This window comes from Mesoplodon densirostris, chromosome 1 (genome assembly GCF_025265405.1).
Source record: "Mesoplodon densirostris isolate mMesDen1 chromosome 1, mMesDen1 primary haplotype, whole genome shotgun sequence".
Lineage (NCBI taxonomy): Eukaryota > Metazoa > Chordata > Mammalia > Artiodactyla > Ziphiidae > Mesoplodon > Mesoplodon densirostris.
Genome location: NC_082661.1, coordinates 103760510 through 103779902, shown reverse-complemented (window position 1 = coordinate 103779902; position 19393 = coordinate 103760510). Strand labels below are relative to the sequence as shown.

At 56.2% G+C, this 19393-nt stretch overlaps 1 protein-coding gene across 2 annotated transcripts in view; it reads right to left on the bottom strand.

Moving 5' to 3' along the window:
* Nucleotides 1-19393, bottom strand: part of SORCS2 (sortilin related VPS10 domain containing receptor 2) — a 553507-nt gene that overhangs the window by 178968 nt on the left and 355146 nt on the right. For both annotated transcript variants that reach the window (XM_060106386.1, XM_060106377.1), the window contains one exon: nucleotides 10695-10794. In XM_060106386.1, coding sequence (XP_059962369.1) covers nucleotides 10695-10794 — 100 coding nt within the window. The remainder of the gene's footprint in view (nucleotides 1-10694; nucleotides 10795-19393) is intronic.

Genomic DNA, 19393 nt, shown 5'->3' with positions numbered 1-19393 from the left:
ACGGGGCCACGAGGGGCCAGGAGGGGGGTCCACACTACAGGTGAGGAGGAAAGAGCTTTCCCATTCCGGGGTCCCCCTCTGGGCAGGCCGGCGATGCAGCTGAGCAAGCACCTCACCCCCCAGCCATCCGGGGCGGGGGAGAAAGAGCAGGACCGAGGGGGAGGAGGGGACCGGGTTCAGTGTCCACTCGCTTTCGGCCGACCTGGAGACCAAGCCCGAGCCCTTCAAAGTGTCTGAGCTCCTCGGGATGGTGATCCCCCACCTCCCCGGTCTCTGTGATGCAGCAAAGGTGGTTCTGGGCCAAGGACACACACCCTGGTTTGCCCTGAAGACAGAGCCAGCCAAAGGCTTCAATTTATGGGTCAAGAGAGGGCAGCAGGTCTGGCAAACACCAGGGCCTCCCAGGGCCTGCAGCAACAGAAGAGTGGACTCATGTGACGTGGGGCCCCGAGAGACATGTCCACGTCCCGCTCACCACCCCATTGCCTCTCTCCGTGACCCTCTGTTTTCTCATCTCTAACATGTCAGCTGCAGTCACTGCCTTGGGGTGCCACTGTGCCCCTGGGTGACTCCCCATCGCTCTCGCCTCCCCGGCCCCAGCCCGGCCTCTCTCCCTCTCACTCCACCCGGCCCGGATGGACGGACACGTGCACACACAGAGCACTGAGCAGAGCACAGTAGGTGTGCATCAGGGGGTCCCTGGGATCCCGTGAAAGAGGATGAAGTCCCTGACACACAGGTGGGTGGCCCCGAGACGCCCCCGGGATGGCCTTTTTACATTCTACTTGATTTTGTGGTTGTGGTCTTTGGGGTTTCAGAATCTGCACCACCTGCAGAAGACAGAGTAAATCCAGAGTCTCTTTCCCTCTCTGTTTATTAGTTCCAGAGGCCAGAGCCCAGGAGACATGTTTTCTGAGAAGTAAGACTTTTTCCCTTTCTCTCCTCTCTCCTGCAACAACCTACTGGCTTTAAGAGGGCATCATTTTCCACACATTAGCTGAAGTTTCGAGAGTTTCGCTCTATTTCTGAGACAGAAGCTCTGTGTACCGACAGGCCCAATTGAGCCATTTTTCTCATGGACAGAAGAGGACACTCAGTGTTCTGGGGAAATGGAGCACATCGCTGACTGGAAGCGAAGGCCCGTGCAGCACTAGGCCTACTCCCCAGCCCCCACAGGCCCCCGCAATCGGGCTTGTCTTCCCACTGGGCAGGGGCTCCCACCCCTGGTAACTGATCTCAGGGCATCTGGCCATGCCCTGAGCGCCAATCTGGGGAAGGGGGTGACACCTGGGGACCGTGCGGGCGGGGTTCGGGAGTCCTGGCTTTACCCTCAGAGAGCTGGGGGTGCTGGGGATCAGACTCCACCCCATCTGCCTCATCCATCTGCCTCGTCCTGTGTGCCGAGGCTGACCAGAGAACTCCGGAACAGGAAAGAGGCCTGTCCAGGCTGAGGGGAGTCCCCTGAGAGCCCACCCCATGGAATCAGAACAGCAGTGGGCACACACAGCTCTTCTGTACTGCCAGTCCTGACTTGTCTCCTACTCTGGCCTGGCCACCCTGAGGGCCTCCTGGATGCTGCAGGCCAATGCACACAGTGTATCCCATCCTGGGTTCTTCATGCTCCCCCTAAGGTCTACCGCTTCTCTAGGGCCCCCCGTATCAGGAAACAGCACCCCCATTCATCCACTGCTTATACCAGAAGACTGGGGGCATCATCTAATCACAACATGTCTCCTGACCGTGTCCCTGTCCTCCCCGTGAACCTGCCCACCCAGGATCAGCCTCATCATTGCTCACCTGGACCCCACAGGTGTTGGAGCCACACAGATGCCCATGAGATGGCTAAATGAGTGGATGGATGGGTGGGTGGATGGGTGGGTGGATGGGTGGGTGGATGGATGGAAGGGTGGATGGATGGATGGATGGATGGAAGGGTGGATGGATGGGTGGGTGGATGGATGGATGGAAGGGTGGATGGTTGGAAGGGTGGATGGATGGGTGGGTGGATGGATGGCTAGATGGGTGGGTGGGTGGATGGACAGGTCGATGGATGGATGGGTGGATGGACGGGTCAATGGATGGATGGGTGGATGGACGGGTCAATGGATGGATGGGTGGATGGACGGGTCAATGGATGGATGGATGGAAGGGTGGATGGATGGGTGGGTGGATGGAAGGGTGGATGGATGGGTGGGTGGGTGGGTGGATGGGTGGGTGGATGGAGGGCTAGATGGGTGGGTGGGTGGGTGGATGGGTGGATGGATGGATGGATGGATGTAAGGGTGGATGGATGGGTGGGTGGGTGGATGGGTGGGTGGGTGGATGGATGGATGGGTGGATGGAAGGGTGGATGGATGGGTGGGTGGGTGGAGGGCTAGATGGGTGGTTGGGTGGAGGGATGGATGGGTGGGTGGATGGATGGGTGGTTGGGGTGTGGATGGATGGGTGGATGGGGTGTGGATGGATGGGTGGATGAGGTGTGGATGGATGGCTGGATGGGTGTGTGGGTGGGTGGGTGGATGGATGGATGGATGGATGGATGCGCGGGTGAAGAGTGGACTCTCCTTCAGTCCACGCCAGTCTCTTCACCACAACAAAAGAACTTTCTTAAAAGATAAGCAAACCAGCACATCTGATCTCATCCCATGGACCCTTCCAGCCTCGTCCTTGAGAACAGCCCACTCAGGGCTCCCAGGAAGGCCTGGGTCCCCCCACCAACAGCCTGCATTCATCGTGCCTGGAGAGTGTCATCCAGGCATGACTTCAATTTGCAAGCATGCAGGAGCACAGGGTGCCATGAATGCTCCCTGGCAGGCAAAAATCTACAGCAGAAACAAAAATCAACAAGACCCGCCCACCTTCCATCCCAGAGAACTAATGCTGTGGGTGCCCACCCTCTCCTCATGTCAATGGAGCACACACCAAGAGGGGGCATCTGGCGTCTCCTCGAGGTGTTTCACATTCAGGTGGCAGCCCCGCCCGGTCCAGGCCCAGGTCCCAGGGTCTGGCGATGCGTCCTGAGCGTAAGCACTACATGTGAGGGCACCACACCAGGGTGCCCATGTCCCTGTGCCATGGAAAGCCACAGATACAGATGTGGCCAGCTCTGCAGCAGCCCAGATCAGATATGGACTCCCCTGAGCTTGCTGCCTTAAGTTCAATGTGCATCTCAAGCCCATTTTCTGACAATAGGGAGAAGGCGGGTCCTCCCAGGGTGACGGGAGGACAGAGCAGGGGTCCAGGCTCAGGCCTGATGGCACTCTTAGTCCTGGGAAAGATGCGCAGTGGCAAGGTTGGTCCTCTCAGAGTCCCCGCTGTGTGCCAGGCACTGTGCCTGCAGGCCCATGCACTGGCCTGGCCCAGAGGTGGGGCACTAGCCCCCTGATGCTGTACAGCACAGACACTGCACCTTCGACACGGGGGCCAGGCGCTTTGGTACATCGTGCATCATCTCATTTACTCCCCAAATTACACCTCAGAGAACCAGGAAGGGGAGACACCAGGATGTGAACCCCCTCAAAGCTGGGTTCCCACCACTCTGTGCCTCGGTCCCTTCCTCATGGCACGTTCTTGGTCAGATGTTTGGGCCAGAACAGGGGAATGCTGGTCAACCCTCGGGAAGAAGATTTCAAAGCAAAATATAACACAATTGCACAAGCATCTCAATGAGAGGAGAAACAAACAAAACGAAGTCCTTGCTGCTTGGAACACTTTTTAAACACACAAGCAGATCCTGGGCTTCCAAGCTCCTGGAAACAGGGTCTGGGGATCCTGCAGGACACAGCGGGCAGCAAGTCTGCCAGGAGCTGCTAACTCTCCATGTGAGGGGAACGGACAGAGACTGCCCCACCAAGCAGTCCTCTGAGCAACAGGAGGGTCTGCAGGTGGCCATGTCCATGGGACGGAGCTAACCTCGGCTCCCTCCCGAGGGCCGACCACCACCATGCACCACTGGGGCCAAAACAGGAAACAAGACAGGGACTGATCCAAGAGGTCAGCTGACAGGGAAGAGGGGGTGGGGGCTCCACCCAGAAAGGGGTGGAGCCTCCACAGCAGGGTGGGGCCTATGCACTAGAGAGGAGGGGCCTCCACAGCAGGGAAGGGAAGGTGCCTCCATACTAGAAAGGGGCGGGGCCTCTATACCAGGGAAGGGGCAGGGCTTCCACCGCAGGGAGGGCGTGAGGCCTCCACACTGAAGGGGAGGGGCTGCCAGGTAAGGGGCGGGGCCTCCATACCAGGAAGGGGTGGGGCGTCTATACCAGGGAAGGGGTAGGGCCTCCACAGCAGGGAGGGCCTAGAGGGACCTCTATACTAGTGAGGGGGCTCAGGGTTGGAGACCAGGTTCGGGATAAAAGGCAGGGGAACTGAGTAGAGGAGAGAGAGAGTGCCTAGGACCTGTTCTACACCTGGAACAGAAAAGACATCCAGAGACAAAGAGTGGAAGAAAGTGCTTACTTTCATGTTTTCACACACTGAGAGTCCCACGGAAGCAGACATGCCATGGGCTGTAGACTAATTCACAAGCCCCGGCCTCAACTCAGCTGCAGGACACAGTTGCACCAATGGGGCAGCAGGGGCGGGAGGCAGCGCCACCCGTCTCCCCAGGGAGAGCTCTGAGGTCCGGAGAGCTCTGAGGTCCTGAGAGCTTGGTTAAACTGCTGCACTGGGATCTGAACTCGGCTCCCAGGCCTGTGCCCTCTCCCTTAGGCTTCCCGCCGCCTGGAGGGGGCGGCCTCGGTGACCCTGAGGACAGGCTGTTAGGTGTGGGAACAGAGCTGCTCAAAGGTGGACCTGGCAGTGGGAAGGACAGTGACAGTAGGGCCCCCTGGGCAGGGTGCAAACCCTGACTTGGCTGTCCACTGGCATGTGGCCTCGGAGAAGCTCCAGGACCTGTCTGGCCTCGGTTCCTTCTCCTGTGAGATGGCGCACAAGTCCTCACTTTGCCAGGGGTTACAAGGATCAGAGATAACGTACAAAACGCTCCTAATACAGAGCCTGATACATAAAGAGCCTTTGGAACTCGAGCTGTTCCTCATCACGACCAGTGCCGCCTCTTCCCAGCCGTGGTTTTCTCTCTGCGACACTGAGTTTCTCGAAGGCAAGATTTTGATCGGATTCATTTTTCGATCCTGAGTGCTCGGCGTGCAGCAGTTTCTCAAAACGTCTCAGGTGAGTGAGCAGAATGAATGAATAGATGAATTGATGGAGATCTTGTCCTGACCCTGTGCTTCTCAAATTAGGAGTCATGTACCCAAGAGGGTCCACGCTGGTGGCTGGGCCAGGGGTCCTGAGGCTTAAAACAAGAGCATTCTCCTGGGTCATCAGGTTAACAAAGACTTTTTGTTGAATGTGTGTGTGTGTGTGTGTGTGTGAGAGAGAGAGAGAGAGAGAGAGAGAGAGAGAGAGAGATTTTAGTATTCAAACCAACACTGATATATCATGAAGTAAAGTGAAAATTCACATGACACTTGAAAGCAATTCCATGCCGCGGCCAGCTCCCCGGGCTGTGCCTTCACACCCTCTCCCTGTGCCATGGGGTTCTCGTGCTGAGTCAGAAATGTGCTGCTAGTTCAAAGCCAAATCGGGTACTCAGACAGCATGGAAGGCATACGGGGGATGTTGAGGGATCCTCAGGGCCCCCAGGGTCTCAGGTCATGCCATGACAATGGTAGAATGCCTCGCCCATGGGCATCAAGGCGGGAGCTCTGATTATACTACAGGCAAGACAAAAATAAAAGGGAATTCATTTTGTAAGACAGGTTGCAAAGTGGTCTCTTAAGAAGCTATAAAGTACTGCTTAGACTGTAATTGTTGTTAAATGGACTCCTAATAGCATTCACATCTTCCTGCAAAACCTATCCATTACCGATAACTGGAGAGGTAGACCCTCCGCTCACGCTCAAGCAGGCGCCCCTGCAAATAAGGAACCCCATCTTTTCCCAGATCACACTCACTCTGGGGTAAACCTGTCCTGCTAGAGGCCAACTTTGGCCCCTTTTCTTATTCTTCCCACAAAAATGCAGCAGGAGAGGTTTGGTTTCCCAGGGCTCCACCAGAGCCTCAAAGATTCAAGAAGGATCAAGTTGCTTGTCCAGTTCACCTTCACATCCCAGCGCCCAGCAAAGGACCTGAGCACATAGTAGGTGCTTAATGTGCAACTGATATTTACAAGATTGGACTGAGGGTTCTCACCCTCCAGCACCAAGCATGAAGCCTGGCAGACGGTAGGACCTTGACCCACATCTGCTGAATGGATGGGGGTCAGAGTTGAGACAGAGCTTGGACATCTGGTGAAACCTGCCCTCTTGCGGAGGAGAAGCCAAGACGTGGTAAACAGAGCAGAGTCTGGTCTCTGCCCACGTGCATCTCATTCCCCAGCTGCTGCTCTTCCCCTGGGAGGAGACCAGGAGAGTCCAGAATGCTGGAGATGGAAGGGGCTTTGGAGAACCCCCAGTTCAACCTCCTGATCTTATGGAGGGGGATACTGAGGCCTGGAGAAGAAACAGGATCTGCCCTGAGTCACACAGCTCAGCTGTGGTCAGATCGAGCCCTGTCCAGCCACAGCGGGTTACACACTCCCCACTTCCAGCACAGCAGGCTGCGCTGGGCTTACACAGACATGGGGAACCCCATCTGCTCCCTGAAACTTTTCTGCAGGGTGCCTGGTGAGCTCAAAGGTATGACAGAGGGTGCTCTGGCATCTAGCAGAACTGGATTTAAACCCTTGCTCAATGCTAAGTACAGAGACACAATATGTTTAATGCATTGGTGACAGCTTTGCTACCTACCAGCTGGGTGACCTGGACTATTCTCCCAGCTTCCCCCGAGCCTCTGTTTTCTCATCTGGGCAATGCAGGTGATGATGTCAACCCCCAAGTCATGCCCCACCTCCACACAAATAAATGACTGTGATTGACATCTGGTTCTGGCCTAGGGCCTGGCATACTGAGAATGATCGCCAGAGGGTGGCTTAGGAATTGAGAAGCTACAGATGAGCGAATAAATGAATGCAATGACAAGGGGAAATTTTTCCTTTAATTAAATGGAAATCTCTTTCCCTGAAGGGGTCCCACCCCATCTCCAGTCCAGCCCATTGCACCCGTATTTCCTGAGTGTTGGCTGTGTGCTATGGGCTGTGCACAGTTGAGGAGATGGACCTGAGTAAAATCCAGTCTCCACCAAGCAGTCTGCCTGGACTGCTTCCCGATCCCTAGGACCGCCCTTCAGAAGTTGGAAGACCAGCCCGTGGCCCCCAAATCTCCCCTCTACCTTCACCAGCCCCCGTGGCTTCCGGTTCTTTACTTGACATGGTCTCACATCAGCTTTTTCTGTGATAGGGACTGTGGCCTTTCTGCTCCTACATGCATTTAAAACATAAGGTGACATTCACAGGTGCCTGAGATTGGAAAGGGGACACACTTGGGAGCCGTGATTCAGCGGATATCTTTTTTTTTTTTTTTTTTTTTTTTTTTTTTTGCTGTACGCGGGCCTCTCACTGTTGTGGCCTCCCCCATTGCGGAGCACAGGCTCCGGACGCACAGGCCCAGCGGCCATGGCTCACGGGCCCAGCCTCTCCGCGGCATGTGGGATCTTCCTAGACCGGGGCACGAACCCATATCCCCTGCATCGGCAGGCGGACTCTCAACCACTGCGCCACCAGGGAAGCCCCAGCGGATATCTTAAGTGGCAGTAATGAGTGAGGTTCTTTCAGAATTCACCTGTCATTCTCCCCTCCATCATTGCCCCCGTTAAGAGATGAGACACCTTGGGACCTCCCTGATGTCCCCTCACTGGAGGGTCATGGCAGAACTGGACTGAGGACAGGGCTCCCCGGCCTGAGTGCTGTCCCCCAGACCACCCTACAAATGCAGGGTGCCCCACACAACCCTGGGAAGGAGCCTCGGGCTCCACGCCTACAGGCCCCATCCAGGTGCAGGAGGAGTCTGCGGATCAGGTGGGCGACTCGGCAATAGCATCCATTCGGCGGGACCGGCTGCTGCTTGTGGCACTCGCTCCTTCATTCATTCATTCATTCATGCATTCATTCATGCATGCATTCATCCTTTAACATTGGCTGAGTGCTTGTGCTGGGCACAGGGGCCGACCAGACCCAGCCTCTATCCCCAGCGATATTTCCAGGCTAAACGTCCAAATTATCAAATAACCTCTCACAGGCATCACCGATCAGTGTCCTATCTTTTTTTAAAGATGCACACGTCTCCCTGCCTGCATCCCTATCCCAGTGTTGCCTGCAGAGGAGGTTCTGCTGAGCACCCCAATCAGAGCCCCCAGCTCTCCATCTGCCCCGAGCCCCCAGGTAACCAAAACTGATGCTTCACTCCTGGTGCCCTTTGCCTGCCCGGATGCCCTACGTGACCTAGAAGCCCCTTGGCTGAGCCCCCGCCCATCATCTCATTAACCCCCAGCCACCCGCTTTACAGCAGGACACAGGCTCAGCAGCAGCTGCTTTGCGCAGGACCAGGGTCTGTCTGGCCTCACTGCCGGCAGCCTGGCAGCCTTCCCTGACCTCACGCCTCAGAGACCCCCCGTTCTGTGGCTGCCACTGTTGCCTCTGCCTTTCTCGTTTCCAAAGGAGGACACGGCGTTTGGGGCCGGCCCTGGAGCCACCGTCACATCTGGGCACCTGTGGGTCCTCCCAGCTGGTGAGGGACGGCAGGGTCAGCTTGGAGGAAGCTTCCAGGACCGGGCTGGCTAGACAGACAGAAATTGGAGGACGTGCAGGAGATGGGCGGCATGGCCTCCCGTGTCCACTGCCGGCTGGAGTTTGGGGGTGATAGGGGGGCCTCTGGCTTGGGTCAGCACCAGCCCGCGGCAGCCCTCCCTTGTCTCGCATCCAAATCACAGTGGCCCCAGGGAGAGAGATGACAGCGGGCAGGGAAGCAGGATGTCTGTCCTTGCCCCTTCCAAGCACTCAGCTCTCCTGGCCAACGAAGGTCTCTGTGCTATGCACATGCTGCTGCACCCAGGCCTGGGCTAGGCTGCTGCACCCAGGCCTGGGCTAGGCTGCTGCCTGGGCATTTCCCTTGCTGACCCACCCCCCGCCCCCCAAGAGAACCCTGTGGCTCAGAGGGCGGGGACGGCACGCAGGAAAAGCACTGAGCTCCCAGCAGAGCAAGGGCTGCATTCCAGCTCTGACTCCTCACCAGCCCGGGCTGGGGCCGACCAGACACGGGACGAGGACAGCTCGGGGAGCACGTGGGCTGAGCTGTGGGGAGTCAGGGTGGGGTGGTAGTTGGGGGGTCATTTCCCCGTACTTGCTCTCACTCCTGCACAAGAAAACCCCTCAGCTCTGGACCCACATGAGGCTGGGGTCAAATCCAGGCCTCCCACCACCAGCCGTGTGATTAAGTGCTAAGTCTCACTTCCTATGCCTCAGTTTTCTGCCCTGGAAAATGGGATAATAACACCTCCTTCCTCGGCCCCCATGGGACAGAGTGAGATCGTGCACGTGAAGTCCCCGAGCAGGGCCCAGGGAGACCCGGGCACCGGCAAAACCTGCCTCTCTCCGTTCAGTCCCGAGTCCCTCTGGGCAGGCACCGGTGTCCCTGTGAAGTTCCCCCCTCTCCAGCAGCCCTCCCCACCTCTGCATTCTAATTCTGTCCATCAGGAAGCTTTTACAGCAGTAAAAGTCAAGGAAGGGTGTTGGCAGAGAGGGGAGACCTGCTTTAGAAAGCTGACATCCCATTAAAAAGTGCCATCAAGACTCCCTGGACAGCTCCCAGGAAATGGCAATGCACACCAGTCCTCATGTTCTGTAAACTCTACGATGGGGCCTTGGTCCCTGCAGAACCTGCCAAGTTCACGCACACACCGACTCCCCTGAGCCCAATAATCTGCAGTCAGCGTGACCGGCAAACCCTCCAGTGCCCTCCGCATCTAGCCATCTGGCAACGATGACTCTTTTCCCGGGATGCTCATCAGTTTACAGAGGTTTTCTGGGCTCTACGTCGTGTCAGAGCATCTATCGGTGCCCGTGGGCTGGGCTCTGGGTTCTAATCCCCAATGTCACAATTCTCTGGGGTGACATCCCATTTCCCAGGAGGAACCTGATCTCCGTGACAATGACCTACTTCCCTGCATGGAGTCAAGTGCGCAGGACTGCTCTGCCCTGGGTGCTTCCTCTGACCTCAGTCTGGGGTCCCGAGGTGGCTAGGAGGCAACCATGGCTTTGCAAAAGTGTCTCCTCATGGAACCTGGTGGAGGTGGCCGTAGCCTGGAAGTGACAAAGTTCCCTGATCCACAGTCAGGCAGAGAGCAGAGTCAGAAGACACGCTCAGACCAAGAAAACAGAAAGTAAAACTCAGATGAGACACCAAAGCCAGATCAAAACCAAATCAACAAATACAAAACCCTGCAGGAGATCGGGACTGCTCTTCACTGCTTTCCAAGGATGCCAAACCAAAAAGAGATATCCTTTCTCGCCTCCAGAGTGGCCACCCCTGCTCCTACCCCGCTTTACCTGGATGGATGCTGGCCCAGGGCAGGGGAAAACAAACGCACCAGGACAACCTTTCTCCCAAGGCCCAGCTGCTGCTTTAAAACTTAATTCATCCAAATGAATTAAGGCAGAAGCGGGAAGGGTGACGCAGAGAGCTGGGAGGTAAACACCTCCGCCCCACTGTCAGGATCCTGGAGAAGCAAGGCAGCAGCGGCTCCCGCTGCGCAGAGCCTACCTTTCTCTTGTTGGTCGGGCAGATGTAGAAGTTGTCGATGACGGTAGTGACGCCAGGCTGAAGGGTAAGCTTGGTGTAGGAGGTCCCGAAGTCCGATGACCTGGGAGGACAGGAAGACAGCCGTCAGTGACAGGCCCCTCCACGTGCAGAGTTATCCAGCCCACACAGTGTCCCCTGCCAGTGTGGGTGCAGCGCCCAGGACACCCTCAGGTGTATCCTCTCCCTTTCCCCGGAGCAGCATGCCCCAGGGGACCAGGAGGAGACTGGCGCTCCCTCGGGGACACCCAGCACTAGCCCAGGTCTGGAGCTGTGAATGCCAGCCAGTCTTCCCACGAGCCACCTGCCCTGGGCGGTCCACAGTACTCCGGCCTGTCCACAGTCTATGTTAGCTTTACCGTATCTGCGTCTCACTGGTTACGAAGGGTCTCATACGTACTGGCCGTGTCTAGGTCCTTCCATCTTTTTGATTCCTCGGAAAACCTGGACAGATTACGTCACTACGTCCATCTCGAAGGTGACCAGAGGAGGAGGCTCGGAGGGGATACATTCTGGCCTGAAATCACTCAGCTAACAGGTGGCTGACTCAGGATGCGAGCACGGGCCCCCCACGAACAGCTGGAGTCCTGTTTGCTCTCTAGAAGTTCCCCGCTGCCCTGAGGCCTGTCTGCTTGTCTGTTTCCCTCTCTGGACCCTGAGTTCTTCCAGCGAGCTGCACCCTCCGCCCTGACCATGTGCACCCACAGGGCTGCAGGGGCGGCGCAGGTACCCAAGCTCCAGAGCTGCTGGGAATCAGACCCCAATCCCTGTGCCGGCCAGTGGGTGTCAGCATCCGCTCGCCACAGCCGGGCCGGGGCCAGTCACTCCCGCCCAGGGGGTTGCCCACTTTCCTGTCTGTAAGGCAAGGGCTGCAGGAGAGAATCTCTGAGATCTAACCTCCGCCCAGAGTGGCCACAGCAGTGAGAGGGAGATAAGGCATCACGGGCAATTTCACATCAACCAACACATCGGGACATGGGATGAATTCCATGCTGAAGCTCAGCCCCCTCCGCTGAGCTCAGCTCAGTGACCCTGGGCCCAGCACTCCTTGTGACCAGCTGGTTAAAATGTGCTGTGGCCGCAGAGAGCTGGAGACATGGTCAGGCCCAGGCCATACTTTGCCTCCAGTCCTTAAACCAACGTGCATTATTCCAGAGACCTCAGCTTCTCCCAGGGTGTCCTGTCTTCTGACCAGTCAGGAGACTCACCCCAAGGCGGGGCCGGGGCCAGGAATGGGAGCCCAAGGCTACTGAGGCCTGCCGGGCTGGTGCCCCTCGGGCCCATTCATCTTTCTGATCACCACTGGGACTGGCCTGCATGGAGCTGAGCTCCAGGGCCAAGGGCGGCCGATCCCAGCTGATGGGAGGTGGAAGGGGGGCGGGGCAGTCACCTGGATTCCTGTCCTCGTAGCACCGTGTGGAGCCCAGCTTGCAGGCGGCCCAAGCAGCCCCTTCCCTCTCTGGGCCCACGGAGGGGCTGGACTGGGCCGTGAGTGTCAGACTTGCCCAGTGTAGCCTGGGGTCCTGGAGCAGCTCAGCGCAGACACCGCACCCCACTGGCAGTGTTTCAATTCCATCCCATAGTTCATCCTCAGCAGCTTCTACAAGGATGTACTTCCTCCCTACTTCTTCCCCAAGCCTTCTGTTTCACTGAGGCTCCAGGAAGATGGGCTGTGTTTGTGGCCTTTGTGCTCAGTGGCCCCACGTCCCTGGAAGTCCTCAGGCCCCAGGGTCCTTCCCAGGCCAGGACAGAAGGCAGCCCCTGCCCTCTGACTCCCAGGGAACTCCAGCAGGGGCCACCCCGCCGGACCCCCAGCAGGGTCCCCTGGGCCTCTGCCCGCCCCTGGTCTCCCCGGGGAGGGCTGGCTGGAGAGAACGAAGCAGCCCCACTGGAGGTGTCATTGGGGAAGCACTTACTCTCAAAACCTCTGAGAATTGATTTTCTTTGGGAAGGAGGGAGTCAGAGGCCCATTAGCAGAGGACTGATCCAGAGACCCAGGAAATTCTAGAACCTCCCCCGCCCCCGACACGAATAGCTGTGCTTGGAGCTCGGTGCCTGGTAACCTCTGAGCCTCTTGGCCCCTCACCTCACACCAACAAGCATCTCTAAGACCTGCAATTGATTCTGCCTTCCAGACACCGGGCAGTCCACTCCTTCCCTCCATCCTGACCAGCTATGGCAGCATCCCAGCTGCCTCCCCAGGGTCCAGCCTCCCCCCTAGTCCCCCGCCTGTGGCCACAGCAGCCTGTTCGCACCTGCTCACTCAAGGGCACCTGCTGGTGTGGGCCCACAGCAGGGAGCCAGTGGGATCTAGGCCCTGCTGCCTGGGAACCTACATTCTAGTGGGGCCCGGGGAGGAGGGTGATAAATAGATAAGCAAAACTATAGCCATGTCAAAGGAGACAAGGCCTGGGAAGAAGAATAAACAGGGTAGGGGGATGGAGGGGGCAGTGGATTGCTGTTTCAGAGAGCGTGGCAGGGAAGGGCCCTCAGACCGGTGATGTCTGGGCTGAGACGGGAAGGAAGGAAGAGAAAGTGCTATGTGCCTGGCTGCGGGAAAGCCACCTGTACTGGGTTAGGTAATGTCTCCCCCAAACTTTTGTCTACCCACAACCCGTGAATGTGACCTTTATTTGCAAAGAGGGTCTTTGCAGATGGAATTAAGTTAAGATGAGGTCATACCAGAGTAGGATGGGCCGCAATCCAATGACTGGTGTCATTCAAAGAAGGAAATGTGGGCAGAGACACACAGACACACAGGGAGGACGTCATGTGACCATGGAGACAGGCAAGGATACCAAGGATTGCCAGCCACCCCCAGAAGATTGGAGAGGGGCATGGAGCAGATTTCCCCTAGATCCTCCAGAAGGAACCAACCCTGCCAACACCTGGATCCCAGACTTCCAGCCTCTAGACCGCAGACAACACTTTCCATTGTCTAAAGGCAGCCAGTGTGTGGTACTTTGTATGGCAGCCCGAGGAACTAGTGCAGCATCGCAGGTAGAGGGAAGGGCAGGTACAAGGGCCCTGAGGACAGGGAAGGAGGGATCTGTTTAAAGCAAAGTCTTGCCACTGCATCACCAGCAATGGCAGCGTCCGAAACACCTCACTCTGCCGGACAATGCAAATCCAATTCCTCGGAGAGCCATTAGCCCCAAGTTCCAGGCCACCTGCCAAAGACTGGGACATCAGTTCATTCATTCATTCACTCTTTCATTCAACATTTGTTCAGTTCTTTTTTTTTTTTTTTTGCGGTACGCGGGCCTCTCACTGCCGTGGCCTCTCCCGTTGCGGAGCACAGGCTCCGGACGCGCAGGCTCAGCGGCCATGGCTCACGGGCCCAGCCGCTCCACGGCATGTGGGATCCTCCCAGACCGGGGCACGAACCCGTGTCCCCTGCATCGGCAGACGGACTCTCAACCACTGCGCCACCAGGGAAGCCCTGTTCAGTTCTTTTATGCTTTAAGCAATCACACTGGGACTGGGAATTCAGATTTCTTTATTTGTTCAGATTCATTCCTGTCACATATGTTTATTGAGTACCTACTATGCACCAGTCACTTCATCCCCTGGTGAGTAGGACAGACACTGTGGGACAGAGAGAGCAGACAGATGGACACATCCAGAGAAACTTGGGAGACTCTAAGGGGGACGTCACACCGCCCGGGGCCAGGGGCCATCCTTGGCTGCCCCGCCCCCATACTGCCCCCACTGCCCAGCTAATCCATCTTGCTGACTCTTCCTCCTAAATCATTTACATTGCATCCCAACACCTCCATCGCCCCATCCCAGGTCCTCTTCATCTCGCACCGTCCTTGAGGGGTTCCTGGTGGACGACAGGCTCCGAGGAGAGGGAGGCCAATTTTGGCTGGGGGGCCGTCACCAAAGAGGGGACTGCAGAGTTTCCAGTGGGGGCTGGGACAAATTACTGCAAACTCAGTGACTTAAAATAAGGCACATGCATTCTCATACGGTTCTGGCGGTCAGAAGTCCAAAATGGTCTTATGCGCTAAAATCAAGGCCTCTGCACCTTCTGGGAGCTTCAGGGGAAAATCTGTTTCCTTGCCTTTTCCAGATTCCAGAGGTGCCTGCATTCTGTGGCTTGCGGCCCATCCTCCATCTTTGAAGCAAATCCTCCAGTCTCTGCTTCCATTGTCACATCTCTTTCACTTGTAGCCAAATCTCCCTTGGACTCCTCCTGTGAGGACCCTTGTGATTACACAGGGCCCACAGGGCTAATCTAGCATCATCTCCGCTTTGCCCTGTCTTTTTTTTTTTTTTTTTTTGGCCTCGCCGCGCACGTCACAGGATCTTAGTTCCTCTAGGGCCACAGCACTGAAAGTGCGGAGTCCTAACCCCTGGACCACCAGGGATCTCCCTCCCAATCTCCCCATCTTAATCACACCTGCAAAGTCCCCTTTGCCACGTGACATATTCACAGGCTCCAGGGATTAGGATGTGATATCTTTGGGAGGTATTATTCCTCCTTCCACAGGTGGGCTTTGGAGCAAGAGTGGCTACAGTGAACTGTGAGAGAGATGACAGGGCCAGAGGCTGGCAAGGTGGACAGGGGAGGGGCAGGTGTGAACGATCCCAGATGCCACAGAGATATCTGGATCACAGCCCCCACTAGTAGATAAAAAAGAATGTAAACTATTTTGGACTTCCCTGGTGGTGCAGTGGTTAGGAATCCACCTGCCAATGCAGGGGACACGGGTTCGAGCCCTGGTCAGGGAAGATCCTACAGGCTGTGGAGCAACTAAGCCTGTGCGCCACAACTAGTGAGCCCGTGTGCCACAACTACTGAGCCCATGTGCCACAACTACTAAGCCTGCATGCCACAAGCACTGAAGCCCAAGCACCTAGAGCCCGTGCTCTGCAAGAAGAGAAGCCACCACAATAAGAAGCCCGCGCACTGCAACAAAGAGTAGCCCCTGCTCACCGTATCTAGAGAAAGCCCACGTGCAGCAATGAAGACCCAACGGCCAAAATTAAATAAATAATTTTTTTAAAAAAAGAATGTAAACTATTTCATTACAGTGTTATATTGATTGCATGTTGACATAATATTGTGGATATACTGAGTTTAAAAGTCTATTATTAAGATTAATTGCACCTGTTTCTTTAACTAATAGAGTTAAATTTCTAAGAGCAGTTTGGGGTTCACAGCTAAACAGAGGAGGTGCAGAGATTTCCCGTGTCCCCCCTGCCCCCAAACGTGCATAATCTCCATCACATCATGCACCTCCCTCCCCCGCCAGAGCAGCATGTGTGTTAGAGCTGATGAACTGATATTGACACACCATCATTACCCAGAGTCTATAGCTTATGTGAGGGGTCACTCTTGGGTTGACATTCTATGGACAAGTGTACAGTGACATGTGTCCGCCATTATAGTGTCATACAGAGTAGTGTCACTGCCCTAAAATGCCCCAGGCTCGCCTATGCACCCTCCCTCCCTGCCCACTCCCATAACCACTGATCTTTTCACCGTCTCCATAGTTCTGCCTTTTCTAGAATGTCATCTATTGGTCTGTAGCCTTTTCAGACTGGCTTTTCTCACTTAGTAATATGCCTTTAAGGTTCCTCCAGCTCTTTTCAGGTCCCCGGTTTCTACTTTTTAATGACAATCCATGCGTGGCTTGCATCCTATTCCTACCGGACTCGCTGGTCTGGACACAGGCTGAGGCTGTGGGTGGAGTCTGCAGGGTGTTAGCGGGGTTCTGCAGGGTCTGGTCTGTGCCCCCATCTGGAAGGGGATGAGTGGAGTGACCATGGGAAAAGTGTTCGACGGTGTCTCAAAGCCTGCATGGTAGTAGCTTGTCATCGCTACTATTTTAGGAAGACTGGGGTGACCGCGGGTGGGACAGGTGACTGAGGCAGAGGGAGTGGCAGGAGAAGAAAGGAAGGACAGGGCACACGCCCGGGAGCTGGGGATGGCAAGGTGTAAGGTCGAGGGAGGAGACGGAAGGTGACCCGGGTAACACGGAGGATGGAGGATGCTGCTTCAGATGGGGTGTGGCTCAGGGAAGTCAGGACAGCCCCTGGGTGAGGCTCACTCACCGGCACCCACTAAGCCTGCAGGACACGGTGGGGCTCGAAGATGGGCGAGTTCAGAGCAGCACGTGTTTCCCTGTGTCCACGGCCTGGGCCACCTCCTCGCCTGACACTAGTCAGGGGAGTCCTGAGATCCCGTGAGGCCAAGAAGAAGGGGTCTGGCGGTCAGGGGTCTGGCCATGCCCCCTCGCTGCTACTGAGAGTGAGCTCCCGGGCACACACTCAGGATGGGGCATCAGTTTCCCCTCAAGGCATCAGAGAGTTGGAGTCAGGGGTCCCTGGGGTCCCCATGAGTGGAAAAGGCAGTGGTCACATGCCCTTCACCGCAGTGTCCTTGCCTGTCCCATGTGCTCTCAGCCTCCCCGACCCCGAGGCCAGTGCTTGGGGAAACCCTTGCCCAGGCAGACCTCATTGCCTGGGGCCACGCAGGTATCCATATTTCACTTCATTATTTCCCAAGACCCCTTGTTTCTCAAAGACTTCAAGTGAAGGAACAAGTCTAGCAGTGATGGTATCCGTGTTATGAAGAGTTATTCCAAGAAAGGAAAGTAGAAAGTGACGGAGTGTTCTGTGGTCCCTGCCTCGCCCTGTGTGTCTGAGGGCTGCTGAAAACAAGCACCACTCAGGATGCAAACTGGAGATGCCCAGGGACGCTCAAGATGCCCGATGTTGGAGGATCCTGTCTCTTTCCCAGAGTGTGCAGATCTCTGTTATGAGCTCACCAAGCTTGAGACAAGGATGACTCAATTAAATGTCTTACATTCCTGACACTTATCTAAATCCCCCACAGCCCCAGGGCACCAACCCTGAATCTAATGCCGCATCCTCCTGAAGTCCCTACAGATCACCCAGTTGGAGCAAGGACAGCGGTCACCAACCAAGATCATCGAAGAATCCACAGGTCAGGCATGCAGCCAGCACTCAGTAAATGCTTGTTGGATTCCTATGGAGGTGCACCAGGTACCAGACCCAAAGGCTGTGTGACCTTGGGTGAGAGGGTGTCCCACTCTGGGCAAATTTTCCATAGAAACTGTGGGGATTGGATTTGATTAATGTCTGAGCACCAGCCAAAAGTGACCCTTGGGGCTTCCCTGGTGGCGCAGTGGTTGAGAGTCCACCTGATGCAGGGGACACGGGTCCGGGAAGATCCCACATGCCGCGGAGCGGCTGGGCCCGTGAGCCATGGCCGCTGAGCCTGCACGTCCAGAGCCTGTGTTCCGCAATGGGAGCGGCCACAACAGTGAGAGGCCCACGTACTGGAAAAAAAAAAAAAAAAAAAAGTGACCCTTGAACTTGCCTGTTGGGGAGAGACTCCCCTTCTCATCTCAGGATCGAGAAAATGCCTGTGAGAGCTCTCCATGCACAGAAGGAAGGATAGAAGGGAGGAAGGGGAGGAGGGATAAAGGAGGGTGGGGGAAGGGAAGAGGAGGGGGGAGGAGGGCGAAGTGAAGTGGGAGGAACAGCGCTCACCCTGGGTCTCCTCTGGGCCAGGCTTCCTCCCCACACCCACCCCGAACTTCCCCAGCACTAATACCACCTCCAAGTTCTTCTAACTGCACCTCAGAAAGCAATCATCCAATCTAGATTTATTCAAATTAAAAATTTTGGAGAAAACAAAACAGACTCTAAAATCAGGCAACTAGATACATGGAAGACCAGCGCAGTTGGAAAATTGCTATTTGAAAATCGGCTGCTTAATTGCTGAGTGTCTGTACATATTCACTTTTAAAAAATTATTTAATTAAGCCATTTTCATACTCTATAATTATTTCATGGGCAGGGACATAAGTTCAGCTCCGGCCCCTCCCCCTGTGCAGATGAGCCCCCAGCTCCCACGGTCTCCCGGCTACTTTGGGAAACCACACAGGTGGGAAAGGGGGCACCCCCTGCGTGGCTGGTACCACCTGCAAGCATGTGGCCTTGGGCAAGGCCTGGACCTCTGCGAGATTCGGTTTGTTTATCTGTAAAAGGGGTCAACGGCACAGAACTCAGATACCCACCGTGAGACTGGAGCCGGTGTGAGGAGGGAGAGCACAAGGCGGGCTCGTGGTCATGGGCAGGTGACAGGTCCCCACATCATGGAGCCTCCTGAGGGGCACTGATGCCACACCGTACCCATGTGGACCTCTCTCTGGCCGGAGGCGTGGCTGTGTGGACTCTCCTCGTGCACCCTGATGATTACCCAGAGGACCGGCACTAGCCCTGCACCGTCGGTGTGCAAAGCACCCGGGCAGACCCCAAAGCCACACCAGGGATGGGAACTCCCACCTGTGCTTTTCATGTGGGGAAACCAAGGCCCGGCAAGGAAGGGATGTGTGCAGAGTCCCCTGGGGATCCATGGCACAGCTGGGACTCAGTCTTGGTCTCCAGGCATCCACCCCAGGCCCTCCCACCAGAGGAGGTAACGTGTGTTAGGATGGTCTCCCAGCTGACCGCCCTGCCAAACTTTAGTCTGTGATGTGAGATGAGAAAGGACGGATGTCGAGAGGCCACCACCCAGGGGCCACCCTTGTCCTCAGGAACCGACAACTCCAGGGGCCCTGGAAAGACGAGGCTTTGATCCGCTGCCCGGGACTGACAAATAAACCCTCTTGGGATCAGCCAGG